This window comes from Xenopus laevis, chromosome 2S (genome assembly GCF_017654675.1).
Source record: "Xenopus laevis strain J_2021 chromosome 2S, Xenopus_laevis_v10.1, whole genome shotgun sequence".
Taxonomy (NCBI): Eukaryota; Metazoa; Chordata; class Amphibia; order Anura; family Pipidae; genus Xenopus; species Xenopus laevis.
In genome coordinates this window covers 138,716,472-138,735,016 of record NC_054374.1, presented here as the reverse complement: position 1 = coordinate 138,735,016, position 18,545 = coordinate 138,716,472, and the positions used below count along the sequence as shown (strand labels likewise).

At 40.6% G+C, this 18,545-nt stretch overlaps 1 protein-coding gene across 1 annotated transcript; it reads left to right on the top strand.

Moving 5' to 3' along the window:
- Positions 1 to 1,930: 1,930 nt before the first annotated feature.
- pfdn5.S (prefoldin subunit 5 S homeolog) lies at positions 1,931 to 18,282 on the top strand. Its single transcript, NM_001094651.2, is given in 6 exon segments — positions 1,931 to 2,011; positions 2,281 to 2,383; positions 2,456 to 2,487; positions 13,394 to 13,468; positions 16,285 to 16,390; positions 17,979 to 18,282. Coding segments are annotated over 6 exon segments (459 nt in total). The 5' UTR covers positions 1,931 to 1,939; the 3' UTR covers positions 18,050 to 18,282.
- The last annotated feature ends 263 nt before the right edge of the window (positions 18,283 to 18,545 follow it).

Here is an 18,545-nt window from a genome sequence, read left to right as displayed (position 1 = left end):
TTGTCTAGGTTCCACTTCTCCCTTCCTGCATGCTCAGGTAAGGTGATTAACAAAATAGACCATGAGCACGAGTTCTCAGTTTATATACTGTCACACAATGCCACCTCTTCCTGTTTCGTTGGTCTTGCTGTGCATGAGCAGTAGAGTGAAAAGTCCAACTTTAATGAAAAAGATAGGTATTTCGTTCTACTGCGCATACGTCTGCCCCGGGAAATTTGAAAACAGAACAAGTGAAGACAACGATCGCTCTGTGGTGCTCTCTGGCAGAACCCCAGGGCTGGTGCAGTTTTCTGCAGGTAAGTAAATACAATCACTTGGTGATGCCTAGCTTTTGGCACCGCAAGTGTAAATTACGTTTCTTTTCCTTTAATCCCAAGCATTCCGAATAACAGTCCCATACCTGTTACAGATCTCGCTGTCCTTTTCTGATAAAAAAAAAAAAATCATGCCATTTTATTTTTATTTAAATTTTACACTGTGTCCCAAATGTTTTGAAAATGGGGCTGTATTTTGATTTCTGGGTCTCGCTCTACACTCCACGTAGTTTTATATATCAATGTCCAGTCTGTGTGTGTAAACTGAAGAGCAAACGGGCAGCATTCTTATTTATGGTACTTTTTATTTGTGACCACAAAAAAAAAAATAGGAATGCACCGAATCCACTATATTGGATTCGGCCGTACCCCCAAATCCTTCACTAAAGATTTGCCCGAATACCGAACCAAATCCTAATCTGCATATGCAAATTAGGGGTTGGAAGGGGAAAAACTTTTTTACTTCCTTATTATTTGAGGCTAGGGTTGCCACCTGGCCGGTATTTTACGGGCCTGGCCAGTAGGGTTGCCACCTTTCAATAAAATTTGCACCGGCTGGTGCTGGGAGCAGTAAAAAGAGGCACACGTGACGGCAAAGGGGGTAAATTTGTAATACCGGCCACGGCGGGTGTTTTACCGGCTAGGCCAGTAAAATACCGGCCTGGTGGCAACCCTACTGGCCTGTAAAAATGTTTGTTGATCCTAGGGTTGCCACCTTAGGGTGGCGGAACAAAAGGGGTGGGCCGTGATGTCAAAAGGTGCGGGTCGTGATGTCAAAAGGGGCGGGGCCACATCGCAGAGAACCATAGACTGAGGAGAAAAGGTAAGTTACGGGGGATTAGGGGCAGGCTGAGGGCTCTTTTTGAAGGGTATTACAAATTTACCGGCAGCTACATTGCCGGTAAATTTGTAATACCGGCCTTGGCAGGTGTTTTACCGGCTAGGCCGGTAAAATAACGGCCGGGTGGCAACCCTAGTTGATCCCAATGTTATTAATAGGGAAAAAACATAAATATATAGAAAGGCCGGCATTTTTTTCCAGAAAAGGTGGCAACCCTATTTGAGACAAAAAGTCGCATGATTTCCCTCCCCTCTCCTAATTCGCATATGCAAATTAGGATTCACCACAATCCTGCTAAAAGACGAATCCTGGTAGAATCCGAACTGCATCCTGGATCCGGTGCATCTATCTATCTATTTATCTATCTATCTATTTATCTATCTATCTATCTATCTATCTATCTATCATCTATCTATCTATCTATGTATCTATCTATCTATCTATCTATCATCTATCTATCTATCTATCATCTATCTCTCTCTCTCTCTCTAGTCTCTTTCTATATATAGCTTGTTAGAATGTGTACTTTTTGGTTTCAGCTGTCAACTTAATGTTTATGGGTGTAAAAGATACACTCTCATGACAACTATTATTTATACATATTCAATAGCAATCCATATCGCGTAACTTATTAACACAAATACAGCTTTGCACGCAAACTTCACCGCCTCCGAACTAGCATAGAGCTCTACCCGTGCCTACAGAGCGGCAAACAAGAACCGGATACCAGCTAGACTGTCGCTATAGTAATGTAGCAGGAAGGCGGGGTTCTTCCTCTCCCAAGATGGCGCAGACAGTGAATATTACCGATTTGTCTCTGCCGCAGTTGGAGGGACTGAAAAGTCAGCTGGACCAGGTATCATAATGAATGTTACACTGTCAACTTAAGTTGGTGATGGCCCTGAACAAACCCACCCCGTGGCTGTGGAGCAATGACTCAGTTTTCACTGGAGCTGACTGTAACCGATTGGTGCTGTAGCTCAGCAGCAACTAGAAGGCTCCACATGCCTAGCTGTAATGTGATAGTGGAAGCGCTATACTCCCAGTCTTGCTGACATGGCGTTGCTCATGCGTCGGGTTACAGACCTTGCAGGGCCTTCATCACTTGCCTTTTTCATTCCATAGGAAGTGGAGTTCCTGTCCTCCTCCATTGCTCAGCTAAAGGTGGTCCAGACCAAGTATGTGGAGGCAAAGGAGTGCCTGAGTGTGCTGAACAAAAGCAATGAAGGTGAGTGACAGTGGCCACACATAGGTTAGAGTCTGCTGCTCTTATAATAACCTGTATCTGTTTATCTGACAGGGAAGCAACTGCTTGTTCCTCTCACCAGCTCTGTATCCTTTTCATGGGTTTCCTTTGGGATTGGTATGGGGATGACATTTGTGCACAATGACAATATGTACAACTTGCTCGTCATGACACATTTGTTGTCTGTTTTCTTCCATTTATTTCTTATATTATTGTGGCAAGGAATATTGTAATTGTGCAGCCATCTAATTGTTAAAGGGGTTGTTCACCTTCCAATGCTCTTTTATGCATACGGCCCTACCTGTCAGTGCAGGACGACTGGGGTTAAGTTCTCCTCTCTGGAGGCAGGACAAACAATTAATGAATTCTGAAGCTCCTCCTCTTCCTGTGTCTCCTTCCATCCTCAGTTTTTTGTTTGTCCTGCTCGGAGGTGGACACCTACTACATCCTCTTCGCATTTTTTTATATTTTTATATTTTATTTTTCATTTTTTTTTTTTTTTTTTTTTTTTGGTTTATTTAGTGTGCTCTTATCTGACTTGAGCCCCCTTCTATGGTTGTGTGCTTTGTCAGTGTATTGAGCCCTGCTACACATATCTTCACAGGTGAGCCCCCTTTTTTTATTGTGTGCTCCTTTATTATTAGGCATGTTTAGAGCCCTACTGTATTGTGTGCTCCGCTTCTAGCGTTTACTAGTGTGAGCCCCATCCTCAATTATGGGATAGGTGCGCTCCACTAAATGCTGAGACGCCAGTCTTTCCCTTGTGGAATTAATCAGGATGGCCAGCGGTTATTCCCCTGGCATCCTTACAGCCATTGCACAAGGAAGCGCTACTGCAGTCTCTCTGCTGTTTGAAAGCCGCATTCTACCTGTGCAGAGAGGCGCCAGATACGCGTCCTGCCCCTACGTCACTTCCGCCCGCACTGATCAGTTAAAAGGCGCGCCAATACGGCAGCGCATTCTAGTGACGTCATCGGGGAGCGCTAGTAAGCGAGACACGCGGCTGCAGCCCTCTGTCCTCACGCTTACTAATAAGGAGTCGCAGGCAGGCGGATTAGATAAGTATTTCTCTGACTATTATTGGGAACAGCACTTTCACAAAACCAGTGGTCTAACTGATATTATGGCTCATTCAAAGGAACTGTTTGACCTCATTGAGGATTTCTCTGAGGGCCCCAAGAGACCCATTAAGGCAACCAGAAAGAGGGGTAAAAGAAAGGAAGCAATTAATGCTTCACCCTCTCCTCCTATTTTGCACAAGATGACTAAATCTCCACAGTCTCCTCAGTCAGATATTGAGTTACAACAGCCTATGCCTCTATCAACCATTGCTATGGTTCATGCCAGTCAGGAGCCTCCTTCCCCTCCTCATTTTTCACCTGGCCCGTCCAGCCCAGCTCATACTTCTCAATCTATACCACAAGATTTGTCTCCATCTTCAAACGCTAATAATCAGCAATTCACTCAATTTTTTGGTTGGTTACAGTCTCACATACAATCAGTGCAACAGGCAGTTACTAATCAGGTACATAATCCTACTCGGACCAAGTCCAAGTCTAAAGCACCAGTGCCTATCGTTTCTGATTCTTCAGACTCAGAATCTTATGAGGGTTCAGATTCTGAACATGATGTTACCAACTCTACTGATTCAGATTCTTCTGCATCAAATGAGGCCGTCTCTACTAAACAACCTGACGATATCAGATTACTCCTCAAGTATCTATGCGATACTTTAGAGATCAAAGAGACTCCCTTACCAGTGTCTAAAGTAGATAAAGTGCTCGGTAACAAACTCAAAAAAACCAGAGTTTTTCCCACTAGCAAATCCGTCACACAAATCATATCTGACGAATGGTCAGAACCAGACAAAAGACATACTGTCCCACAAAAGTTTCTCTCTAAATATCCGATTTCGGATGAACACAAATACTTTGGGGACAAATCACCTAGAGTTGATTCGGCCATAGTACGCCTGTCCAGAAATACTACACTACCATCTGAGGATGCCGGATCCTTCCGGGATCCCATGGATAAAAAGATTGAATCAGCTCTACGGAGGGACTTTATTCATTCCGCTGCAGCTTTACGCCCTGCTTCTGCTTCTCTCAGCGTAGCACGCACCGCAAAATTTTGGTGCCAAGAACTTAAAAAGTCTCCACTGTCTAAACATTCTGACACTTTGGCAACTTTAGATAAACTCTCTCTGGCCCTCTCATTCCTCAGTGATGCTTCACTGGAAATCACTAAACTGGCTTCTAGAGCTTCAGCAGCATCTATAACAGCTCGACGTGCTCTTTGGTTAAGACAATGGTCTGGGGATTCCGCTTCCAAACACAAATTGGTATCCTTGAAGTTTGAAGGAACTCAATTGTTCGGTCCAGAACTCAAACAAATTATCGCTGATGTGACTGGCGGAAAAGGGGCATTCCTCCCTCAAGGTAAGAGACCACACAAGACTATCCACAAGCGCAACTACCATCATAGATCCTGGGGCTCTTACTCCAGGCAATCCAACCGGGGTAGACCTAGTTCCAATACCACCAATAAAAAATTCAGGCCATGGCAATCACAACAGAAGAATACTAGGAAGGGGGGTCCGCCCAAGAATCAGGACTCCTGACTCAAGCGGAGTCGAGTCTTTCAAGGTGGGTGGCAGGCTGCAACAGTTCGCAACCATCTGGCAGACCTCCATTTCCGATCCTTGGGTCCTCAATATTATTTCGTCAGGTCTAAAAATATTCTTCACCAAATTCCCACCAGCCTCCCGATTTGTACCCTCAAAACAACCTTCAGACCCTATCAAGGCAGCAGCCACCATCTCCATTCTTCGAGATCTTCAGGAGAAAAGAGTAATAACGTTGGTGCCTCCTACGGAGCACTTCCAAGGTTTTTATTCAAACCTCTTCTTGGTACCAAAGAAGGATGGTGGTTTCCGTCCTGTACTGAACTTGCATCCACTCAACAAGTCGGTCAAGTACCAAAGGTTCAAAATGGAGACAGTTCGCTCCATAACAGCATCCATTCCAACAGGCGCATTCATGACGAAAGTAGACCTGAAAGATGCGTACTTACACATTTCCATACACCCAGATCACCACAAATACCTCAGATTCTTCCTAAACCAGCAACACTTCCAGTTCCAAGCAATGCCCTTCGGCTTAACCTCTGCGCCAAGAGTATTTACAAAAGTCCTAGGAGCACTGGTGGCAGTAATTCGCTCATTGGGGATACACATTTATCCATATTTGGACGACATCCTCATTTTTGCGGAGTCCAATCAAAGAGCTCATCTGGCTACACAACTTTGCATTCAACATCTGACACAGCATGGCTGGATAATAAATTATCAAAAAAGTATTCTCACTCCGACTCAAATTCTCCCGTTCTTAGGCTTCGTGGTCAATTCCAACCTTCAAAGCCTTTTCCTCCCAGGGGAGAAGATTCATCATATTCAGTCAGTGATACGGTCACTACGGACAAGAGCGGCAACGGCTTTCGCCATACTTCAACTACTAGGTCTCATGGCATCAACCATAGACGCAGTTCCATTCGCAAAGTTCCACATGCGACCATTGCAAAGAGCATTTCTTCGTCAGTGGAACAAGGATCATCAGGATCTTTCTCAGACACTGTCACTATCCAAGACGGTATTATCCAGTCTCCACTGGTGGTCCGAGGAACCCAATCTCTCCAGGGGCAAGCCCTGGCATCTACCAGCTCCGGTGGTGATATCCACGGATGCCAGCCTCAAGGGCTGGGGAGCGGCTTGGCAACACCGTTCTTGTCAGGGACTGTGGAACCTACAGGAGCAGAAACTCCACATAAACATTCTGGAAATCAGGGCAATCTTCAATGCCCTCCTCCATTGGTCACAACTGCTACAAAACACCCATGTCCGAATTCAATCGGACAACAGTACCGCTGTAGCGTACCTCAACAAGCAAGGGGGTACAAGGAGCGCTGCAGCAATGTCAGAGATATCCAAGATCATCACCTGGGCCGAAACACATTCTGCCACCATAACAGCCATTTACATCCCGGGTCTTCAAAATTGGCAGGCGGACTATCTCAGCCGCAACACATTGGACCCGGGCGAATGGCGGCTCAAGACCTCAGTATTCCGACTAATCGTCAGCAAATGGGGAACCCCCTGCGTGGATGTCATGGCATCCAGGCACAATTGCCAAGTACCAAGATTCTTCTCCAGGATCAGGGACCCACTGGCGGAGGCTGTAGACGGGTTGGCTACTCCTTGGGTCTTCAAGATGGGTTATGCCTTTCCACCATTGCCGATGTTACAGCGGACACTCATGAAGATTCGTCAGGAAGGCCTTCCGGTAATACTGGTGGCACCGCACTGGCCGGCTCGCTGTTGGTTCGCGGAGGTGGTAGCAATGCTAACAGATCATCCTTTTCGATTACCAGTCACACCAGACCTACTGACACAAGGTCCAGCCTGGTATCCGGATGTCCACAGACTGAGTTTAACGGCTTTTCTCTTGAATCCAGTATCTGGAGCCAGAAGGGATTTCCGCAACCCGTCATAGATACGTTGCTTTCAGCAAGGCGACCAACTACTGCCAAAGCTTATCACAGAATCTGGCGTATATTCATCTCGTGGTGTGTGAATCAGAAGTTAGTTTGGAGGAATTGTCAATCTCCTCACATTCTACAGTTTCTACAGGAAGGCTTCAATAAACAGTTAAGCATTCCATCACTCAAGGTGCAAACTTCGGCTCTAGCGGCACTCTTTCAACATCAATGGGCTCTACTTCCAGAGGTGAAATTGTTCTTTCAAGGTCTATACCGTCTCAAACCACCTACGAAAACACCTATTCCTCCTTGGGATTTGAATTTAGTTTTGGAGGCGCTTAGATCCCCTCCTTTTGAACCTATTGATTCTGTGGAAGTTAAATTTTTGACTCTCAAAACAGTTTTTCTTCTAGCGGTGGCTTCCGCCAGGAGAGTATCTGAATTGGCTTCCTTGTCGTGCAAATCTCCATGGCTCAAGTTTCATCCAGACAAAGCAGTTCTTCGTCCAAACTCAGCCTTCTTACCTAAGATGGTATCAGCCTTTCATGTCAACCAGGACATTGTTATTCCGGCCTTCCATGTTAAGGATTCTGATCAGTCAGATGAGTTCACACATCCTTTGGATCCGGTCCGGGCCCTTAAAACTTATGTCCAGAGATCTCAGCCTCTTAGACATTCAGATGTACTGTTCATCCTCTTCGGGGGTCATAATGCTGGTTCCCCTGCTTCGAAACGGACCATAGCTAGATGGATTGTAGACACCATTTCTCTAGCTTATACTCAGGCAGGAATGCCCCCCCCTATTCAGTTGAGGGCACATTCCACTAGAAAGGTCAGTACTTCATGGGCCTTCTTTCATGATGCTTCATTAGAAACAATTTGCCAGGCGGCCACTTGGGCCTCACCTCACACTTTTTCCAAGTTCTATAAGTTTGATTTGTTTAACGCAAGCCAATCAGAGTTTGGCAGGAAGGTGCTACAAGCAGCAGTAGCACGTAGTTAGCTTCCTATAGTTCAAAATTTCAGTATTTTGTTACACGTTTCAAGTTTTTTTCTACCCTACCCTTCTTTTAGGATGGCTTTGGGACATCCCCAGTCGTCCTGCACTGACAGGTAGGGCCGTATGCATAAAAGGAGATTTACTTACCTGGTAAAGCTCTTTTGCATAGGCCCGTACTGTCAGTGCAGCATCCCGCCCTTTTTTGGTGTGGGTGTCGGTTGCTGCCGCTCCTTAGCTAGTTAGGGAGTTAGTTCTATGTTTGCTGTGTGTCTCCATTCACAGACTTTACAACCAACTGAGGATGGAAGGAGACACAGGAAGAGGAGGAGCTTCAGAATTCATTAATTGTTTGTCCTGCCTCCAGAGAGGAGAACTTAACCCCAGTCGTCCTGCACTGACAGTACGGGCCTATGCAAAAGAGCTTTACCAGGTAAGTAAATCTCCTTTTCAATTCAGTTGATTTCAGATAGTTGACCAGAAATAAATTACTTTCTATTTGCAACCGTTTTTTAAATAATGAATCTAGAAGGTTAATTTTTCACCTTGTGAAGCAGCAGCTCTATGAAGGTGGGGGTCGCCGACCCTGTAAACTGTTCTAAACTGATACATTAAGTTGATACGTTTGTTATATTTGGCACTGCTGAGCAAAATCCTTGAGTTTCATTAAAGGCAGCTGTTGTATACAATAGTTTGCTAATATTCCACAGATGCAGCTGAGAAATGTAGCAGATTATAAGAATTGTTACAATTAAATGTTATAGTTCAGAATCTGCACCTGGATCACTGAGCCGCCAGACTTTAAAAAGCCAAGACAGAAACATTCAACATTAAACTTCAATTCTGGAAAAACTGTAAAAAAAATAAATAATGGAAAGTGATTGAAAAATGTCTGAAAACAACTGAACACGTGTTCACGTGTGGAAGGTGAACAACCCCTTTAAAAGGCTACTAAACAGAAATGTGTGGTTTTTTTTAAACTTCATTTTGAGTTTCATGTTCATAGATAAATTTACACAATAAACAGATAAATAATATAAGAAATAGAGAAAGAAAGGAAAAACGAAGATAGAAAGGGGAGGGAACGGACCAATTTCAAAGAGCATTCAAGTACCACTTTGTTATAGAGAGCAGTCTCTAAAAGACATGAGGGCGATTTGTATCAGAATTACGCACCCACATCATCCATATATCAATGAATATGTCTGTGCACCCTCTGGAGAAACAAGCAGCCTTATAGCATGGCAGGGCCTTATTTACTAGTTCCTTCCAGGCCTCCAGTGTTGGTGTATCAGGTCTATTCCACTTTAGAATAATTCATTTTTTAGCATAGTACAGAAAAAAGTTCTACTTTCCGCTGCGTCTACAAGCCCTCTTGTAAGGCCCAATAGTGCCACTGTTGGATCCGGTTGTATTGTGAGGACCAGCACTTTAGATATAAATTCAAAGATTTGTGTCCAGTATGTCACAAGCTTAGGACAAAGCCATACCATGTGGATCCAGGAACCTGGGTGTCTACAGCCCCGCGTGCACTTTACGTCCCTAGTAGGAGTCATTCGATGGAGGCGTTCTGGGGTCAGATAGGAGCGATGCAAGAATTTTACCTGGATCAATTTATCCGTGGTTGCTATTGTAGAGTTCGACAGGTGCCTTAAGACTTCTGTCCATTTATCCAGGTCTAAGTCCCCAATATCCTGAGCCCATTTGTAGCAGTTGAGCAATTGTTTTATAGTATGTTCTAGAATGGCCAGTTCTAAGCAACGTTTCAATTGATCTTCATTATTTCTTTTTAAAGGGTTTGTTCACCTTTGAGTTAACTTTAACTATGATCTACAGAGTGATATTCTGAGACATTTTGCTATTGGGTTTAATTTTTTATTTGTGGTTTTTGAGTTATTTAGCTTTTTATTCAGCATCTCTCCAGTCTGCAGTTTCAGTTAACTGGTTGCTATGGTCCAAATTACCCTAGCAACCATCCATTGATTTAAATAGGAGAATGGAATATGAATAGGGGAGGCCTGAATAGAAAGATGAGTAATAAAAAGTAGCAATTACAATAAATATGAAGACTTGCAGAGCATTTGTTATCTTAGATGGGGTCAGTGGCCCCTATCTGAAAGGTGGAAAAAGGCAGAAGAAGAAGGCAAGTCATTGAAAAACGATAACAAATAAATAATGAAAACCTAGTAAAAAGTTGCTTAGAACTGAATATTCTTTAACATACTATAAAATGTAACTTGAAGGTGAAAACCCCCTTTATTATTTTTTTAATTATTTGCTTTATTTCTTCAGATTTTTTTTCAGCTTTCAAATGAGGGGGGGGGGGGAGTGTCACTGACCCCATCCAAAAACAATGTTTCTGTAAAGCTGCAAATGTTTTATTTGCTACTTTTTATTACTCATCTTTCTATTTAGGCCCTCTCATATCCATATTCCAGTCTCTTACTCAAATCAGTGAATGGTTGCTAGGGGGATTTGGACCCTTGCAACCAGAGTGCAAAAATTGGACAGCTGTTGAATAAAAAAACTAAAATACCCCAAAAACACAAATAATAAAAAACGAACACCAATTGCAAAGTGTCCGAATATTACAGTCTATATCACACTAAAGGTTAATTTAAAGGTGAACAACCTCCTTATCCCGTTCACTACCAACCATCTATGACTGATAAGAAATGGGTTAAACACGCTTAAATGAATTTGTGTGGTTTCTCTTGCTTTTCAAATTCTTTTTATTGAGTTTGCAATAAAATATGAATAATTTACATATCTTTTTGATAATCACAAGCGTATGGCTATGCAGAATCGTGTATATGTGTGGTTTCTCAACGTAATAATATTGGCTTAATGCCAGTGCCAGGCATCTAGTGAAACTATGCACCGCAGGGCAAGTGAGGAATTGAGTTCTATATCCTTTTGCGCATCTACTATAAATGACTTGCTACTCTTGCATGCGCCAAATTTCCTCATGTAGCTATCTGTCTGTTGTGTACTGACACAAGTCGTAGTTTATTGCTAAAACATTGACAGAAGTTTAGTGGTGTCGCTATTTAGGCAAATGCATTGTAAAGCTATTTATTTATTTTAGGCTGACTGCAGTTGCAAGTAGTAAATTTGAATGAATCTTCCTGTCTTTACTGTAGAACTTACTCTGTATTTGAGCCAACACTGGCAACTATAACGGGGATCCAATATCACAAATCATACTAACCTCAATATTAAGTTAGATGAGCATGTGCTATATTTATGAGGTCAGCAGCATAAATTCTGCCTTTATTACTCATTTAAAGGAACACTAAACCTTTATTTAAAAAATCTCTTCTACCCCCCCCCTCCAATAACACATCTGGCCTTGATAAAGTTAATGATCTTTAAAGGGGAACTATCGCGAAAATGAAAAATTAATATAAGCTTCCTCATACTGAAGTAAGAAACTTTCTAAATACAGTCAATTAAATATGCTGCATTGTTTCTGAAATAATCAAGTTTATCTTCACCATTCCTCTCTCAGCATCTGTTTCTCTTCATTCTGTCTTCATGCAGCAGTTGGGTGTCAGATGAATGATCCAATATATCTTATAGGGTGGGCTCCCTTTCCTAGCAGATGTATTGGAGCTCACTCGAATAACTGATTCCATTACAAACGAAATCTTACAAAATAACTGCCTTTTTCACAAATCCTGCATGTAGAGAGACATGATGTCTGGTGATTTTAATAGAGTGAGCTTTAATACATCTTCTAGGCAAAAGGACCCCCCCTATAAGATATATTGGATCCAACTTCTGACACCCAACTTGAGTGAAGACAGAATGAGGAGAAACAGATGCTGAGGGATAGGGAAGATAAACTTGATAATTTTTAATTGATTGTATTTAGAAAGCTTCTTATTTCAGTATGCTGAAGCTTATATTAAATATTATTTTTGAGATAGTTCTCCTTTAATGTTTTACACCTAAATAATAAAATCCTTCTTCCAGCTGTACTGCTGAAAAAGGCGATGGGGTGACAAGCACTGCACCAGCTCTTACATACTCACTCCTGTCTCCTCACAGCCGACTTTATAGTTAATAGTGGAAGTTCGTTTCTGGGGCTTTGCAGAAGATTATCAGTGTGCTGTGTTTTCCATTTTCTTAGCATGAATATTTCTCTAAGAGCTGTGAGCAGTGAAGGAGTGAGTGTGTGCTCACTGACTTTGTTGGGGCTTTCTGCAGTTCTTGAAAGATTTGTCTCATAGCTGAGATATAAATCACTCTGAGCAAATAAAATTCCCTGAACCAAAACCAGCAGGAATTAGGGTGAACAATGAAGGGTCCGTGAAGCCCCAGAAATGAACTTCCGCTATCAACCAGGAATTCGGCTATAAGGAGACAGGAGCGTGTATGTAAGAGCTGATTCAGTGCTTGTCGCCCTATCGCCTTTTTTCAGACTCTGCAACCAGAAAAATTTATTTTATGTCATTATTTAGGTGTAAAACATTAAAGATCATTAACCCTGTCAAGGCCAGATGTGTTATTGGAGGTGCGTAGAAGGGATTTTTTTACATAATTTTTGTATTCCTGTTGCTTGACGCCCTATCACCTTTTTCAGACTCCGCAACTAGAAAAGGGATTTTATGTCATTATTTAGGTGTAAAACATTAACGATCATTAACCCTGTCAAGGCCAGATTTGTTGTTATAGGTGCATAGAAGAGATTTCTTTTTTTTTTACATAATTTTTATATTAAAGGGATACTGCCATGGGAAAAAATTATTTTTTCAAGATGAATCAGTTAATAGTGCTGCTCCAGCAGAATTCTACACTGAAATCCATTTCTCAAAAGAGCAAACAGATTTTTTTATATTCAATTTTGAAATCTGACATGGGGCTAGACATATTGTCAATTTCCCAGCTGCCCCAAGTCATGTCATGCTCTGATAAACTTCAATCACTCTTTACTGCTGTACTGCAAGTTAGAGTGATATCACCCCCCTCCCTTTTTTCCCCCAGCAGCGAAACAAAAGAACAATGGGAAGGTAATAAGATAACAGCTGCCTAACACAAGATAACAGCTGCCTAGTAGATCTAAGAACAACACTCAATAGTAAAAACTCATGTCCCACTGAGACACATTCAGTTACATTGAGAAGGAAAAACAGCAGCCTGCCAGAAAGCATTTCTCTCCTAAAGTGCAGGCACGAGTCACATGACCAGTGGCAGCTGGGAAATTGACTAAATGTCTAGCCCCATGTCAGATTTCAAAATTGAATATAAAAAAAATCTGTTTGCTCTTTTGAGAAATGGATTTCAGTGCAGAATTCTGCTGGAGTAACACTTTTAACTGATTCATTTAGAAAAAATAATGTTTTCCCATGGCAGTATCCCTTCAATGTTCCTTTAAGAAGTAGAAAACCAGTATTTGCATAACTATGTTTAAAGAAGAACAGCAGGTGTGGGTTTTTCCCCCTTAACCTTCCATACAGATGTACGTGCCTGGGACTCTTAATGATGTGTCGACTATAATGATCGATGTGGGTACTGGATATTATGTGGAAAAGGTAAGTTACATCTCTTACCTTATTCTAAAGTGATGTGAGAGCACTGATTGTGATGACAAAACATGAACACATGTCCTTTAGTTTCTTGTGCAAGAGTTTGTCTTTGCATTTCTTATTCTGCATGACACATTATTGGTACTGTAGATCTGAACCATCTGGTATGACAAACACGTTTCATTTTGATTACTATAATTCAAAGCAGGTAAGATTGTCAATGCTAGTGCATGTTTCCCAAGAGAGCACTGGCCAGATCAATATGTAAGCAAACAGGACACTGATATGGAAATTCGACTACTCATGTAAAGCTGCTGTACATGTGAATAAGCCTTATACAGGTAGTATACAGTTTGTATACAGGTAGTTTCCTCCCTGAGTGATATCACCAAAGCTTTCAGTGAACAGGGACTTATTATACCAGAAATAATAAATCCTAATTCTAAGGACTAATACAATCACATGTATTTAATGAATTTGGGCATATGTGTTTTTATACCAGATATATTTGTTTGGTGTTTTGATAAATTATCTACTTGCGATTGAGAAGTTGACACTTTAGGCTGGTGCAGTAAATTAGGGTTTAGTTCTTCTTTAAAGGGAAATCTATACCCCCTTCCCCCAACAATGTAGGTCTCTATAAAAAGATATTGCAAGAAACAGCTCATGTAAAACCCTTCTTCATGTAAATAAAGCATTTTCACAATAATATACTTTTTTAGTAGTATGTGCCATTGGGTAATCATAAATAGAAAATTGCCATTTGTAGCATTCATGGTGCACACAAACATACCAACAAACCAAACATGTTAGGTCACATGAGCCAATTAACAGACAGAGTTGTGTCTTTTGCTTCCATACTTCTTCCTGTTACAGTTAGAGCTGCAGTATTTCTGGTCAAGTGATGTCTGAGGCAGCACACAGACCATCACTAAATGGGGGTTCAAGGCAAGAGATGTAAAAGGACAATATTTAATTAAATATATATTCCTGTTTCGTGAGATTCTTTAATATGCCACTTAATATGATATAAACTGTCTGTTGCTTAAGTATTAATTTTGGGGGTATAGTTTTCCTTGAAGCTGAATGTTTTAATTACTTAAAGCTATCTGATTATGATGAATTTATTATTTGGGCATTGTTATGTTAAGCTTAATAAAGGGATATTTCTGTATTCAAAAAAGATAAGTTGCATAATTAAACTCAGTAAGGATAATTCATATTGTGATTATCTTCCTTTAAAGGGGTGGTTTATAGAATGACCAATTCTAAGCAACTTTTCAATTTGTCTTTATTTTTTTTATAGTTCAGCATATTCCAGCCTTTTATTCAAATCAAAGCATGGTTGCTAGGGTAATTTGGACCCTAGAAAACAGATTGCTGAAATTGCGAAGTGGAGAGAGTGAATAAAAAGCTAAATAACTCAAAAACCACAAATAATAAAAAATAAAATCCAATTTCAAATAGTCTGAATATCTATCTCTGCATCATACTAAAAGTTAAGGTGAACATTCCCTTTAATGGGCACATATACCCACCGCTATAATTTAAAGGGATACTTCACCCAACTTTTTGCACAGTAAAAGAAAATATTATTCTAAGCAACTTTCTAATATACATTTAGGGCAAGGCCAGCCATGTCGTTTTTACGTCACATTTTTAAAAAAGCTCACTCGGGCGTAAATACTCCACTGAAACCACACGCAATCGTCAACATGCGTTTTTCAGCACATAGGTTTCATTTAGGGATGCACCGATTCCACTATTTTGGATTCGGCCGAACCCCCAAATCCTTCGTGAAAGATTCGGCCGAATACCAAACCGAATCCGAACCCTAATTTGCATATGCAAATTAGGGGTGGGAAGGGGAAAACATTTTTACTTCCTTGTTTACTGATAAAGTCACACGATTTCCCTCCCTGCATATGGCCGAATCCTGCTGAAAAAGGCCGAATCCCGAACCGAATGCTGGATTCAGTGCATCCCTAGTTTCTTTTCCCAACATGCACTTCATTTTTCTCGTTCCCCATAATTCTGCTGGCTGGAAATAGAAAAGCTATTTAGAAATAGAAAAACTATTTACATGCAAAATGGAGAAGGAATGATCGTCAATTCGCAATGTAATTACGTCACCGGCCGTAAAAACGAATATGCATCATTTTATCTCGTGAGATTTTGGACACCATATTTAAAATACGCTGCGTATTTGCGCAAATTTATGCAGATCCCATAGTCTATTGATTTGTTAGTTTAAGTATTGGCGTTTCTGCTAAAAAACGCCAATACTGGCGTCCCGTGGCGGATTTCAGCTTGTAAGCGCCCTCTGAGAATTGCAATAGTGCGTTTCCATTAGCCTCAGTGGAAGTGCAGTTTCTGTGTATTTACGCCTGACTGAGCTTTTTTTAAAACGCAACGTAAAAACGCCATGTCTGGCCTTGCCCTAAATAATATACTTCTGTCTCTGATTCCTGACACAATGTTGCACTCTAGCTGATTAAAAGACCTAGAGTATAACTCACAACACACTGTTTTAAGAGCTAGATCCAAAGAACAATGAAATTGTTAAATACGTGTATACTGGAATGTTGCTTCTGCCTCAAATCACTTCCCCCTATAATAAACAATTATTTCCTTTCATTATTGGTACATAGGCAGGATTAACAAGTTTCTTTATTGTGTTGCTGAGAGAGAATGTGATTTCTAGAGAGAATGTGAGGATGCAAAAAAAACTAATTGCTGTGCTATAAGAACTGAAATATATTTTACTTTTCTTTAATCGTATTGATTTTTCCCATTCCATCTTTAAATGCTTCCTCTGTTAGACTGTAAAGGATGCCAAGGACTTCTTTAAGAGGAAGGTTGAATTTCTAACGAAGCAGATTGAGAAGATTCAGCCAGCCTTGCAGGAAAAGCATGCCATGAAGCAAGGTGAGAGAACTTTATTCCTGTGTTTATGGCACCCACATTGACAAATATTTAACTCAAATTAAGAAGTCTATAACTGGACTACCCTGGGCATACCAGCAATATACATCTGTGGGCTACTTTTACCACATCTGATGGTGTCACAGCCTGGGGGGAGCAGGTATTTACTAAACCCATTCACCCTCGGCAGTTGCTAGCTCTCATCTCCCTTAATATTTAGCTGCTGCTTTCTGTAAGGATTAACTTGTATCCATGTGATTTATACAAAATAAATATCAACTCATTGCACCCTCTTCTAAAATAGTGTTTTGATACATTTTGGCAGTAGATCTTGCACTTTGTTCAGATTTGTGAACCGAATTGCATAATCTAACCAAGCTTTTTAATTTTTTATAAATCTTCTAAGCAATGAAGCTGCTCCAAATTTAGATTTAGGCATACATTAGGGCTGTGCAAAGTTTAACACTTCAGTTGTTTACTTTACTTTGCAGATTCAATAGTCTTGCTTAAAAATAAACTATTCTACCAACTACAAATATGAGTCTTTTAAAAGTGATTATTTTGTAAGGATACAAGAATTCTTGTGGCCATCAAATTTTGTTTACTATCTACTGGAATCTTGCTGTATATTCATAGGAAAAGTGTATTAGCAAATTATTTTATTATATTATTAAATACCAAGGGGGTTATATTTTAAAGTCCGAATGCCAAAAACCCAAAAATTTGTGTTTTTCTTACTATAAAATCCAAATTTTTAGTGGAAAATTACCCACTAGTTTTTGGGGATTTAATATACCGGAGGATGGAAAGAGTTTGAATCCAAAAATCTGGTGTCTCAGACCTGCAGAGATTGCATACAAGTCAATAGAAGAAGTGCTGAAGAAATCTTGATCTGCGGTAGGTTTCATGCAATAATCCGAAGATTTCACAGTTTTCGGGTGGAAAATCCCAAATATTCGTACGATTCGTTTTTTCCCACGCAGAAATTTTTCCGGAAAATGTATTGGTCAATAAGGGGAAAAAAACCTGTGCGGAGTATTTTTCAGGAAAAAAATGAGAAATTCGGTCTTGGAGTAAGGTTCCCTTCTGAAGAATGAATTTAGATTTTAGTAGTAAATGTTATCCATTCGTAGGGTTAAGGTGGTTTTTAAAGAATGCCCATTCTCCCTGTGCTGCTTTCCTGCCAATTATCCAGAATGCTTGGGACCTGGGGCTTTCCAGATAATGGATCTTTCTGTAATATGAATCTTCATACCTTAAATCTACTGGCAAATCATGAAAACATTAAATAAACCTTATGGGCTGGTTCTGCATTCAGTAAGGATTAATTATATCTTAGTTGGGATCAAGTACAAGCTACTGTTATTATTACAGAATTTTTGGATTTGGATTATTTGGATAAAATGGAGTCTATGGGAGACGGCCTTTCTGTAATTCGGAAATTTCTGGATAACGGGTTTCCAGATAATGTATCCCATACCTGTAAATAGAAAACAATTGCTATTTTTGTGACTTAACTTTTTGTGTGACTTTGTTGCATTTAAACCTCAACTATAAATGCTTAAATTTAAATGTAATTTTATCTTTGCAGCCGTCATAGAAATGATGAGTATAAAAATTCAACAGCTAACAGCGGCTAAAGCTGGAACATCCAAGGCTTAACGCAAGGCCAGGAGGGACTCCCTTTCCAGCAAGAACTAACCGATATATTTGTATCAGTGGCTCAGTTTGTTAATGCAGTAAGGCCCCGGACTACTTAACACACTGTGCTGCAGTTCTCTGCAGCTTCCACCACAAAGGTGTTAACTTATTACTTTTCTTGTGTTTTCTCAATTTTATTATGTATTTCAAACATAAACATTCTCATGAAATAAATGTCAAGTTTTTTTTCATTCTTTTTTTTATCCTTCAGTATTCTTCCTAATTTCTGTGGCTGTTTTTGGGTTTCTGCAAAATGTTTGTGGAAACCTTAGCCACCAGAATTCTTGGAATTGTGCAGACTTTCTCATGACAATGGGAAATATTAAGGCAAATTGGATCAAAGTTCTGCCGGTTGCCACTGACGGCAGTGTGTAGCCCAGGATCACATAACCTCACATACAAGGCTATTCATGCCACCTTCCTTTCCCATTATGACACACAAAAATGTAAAGCAACT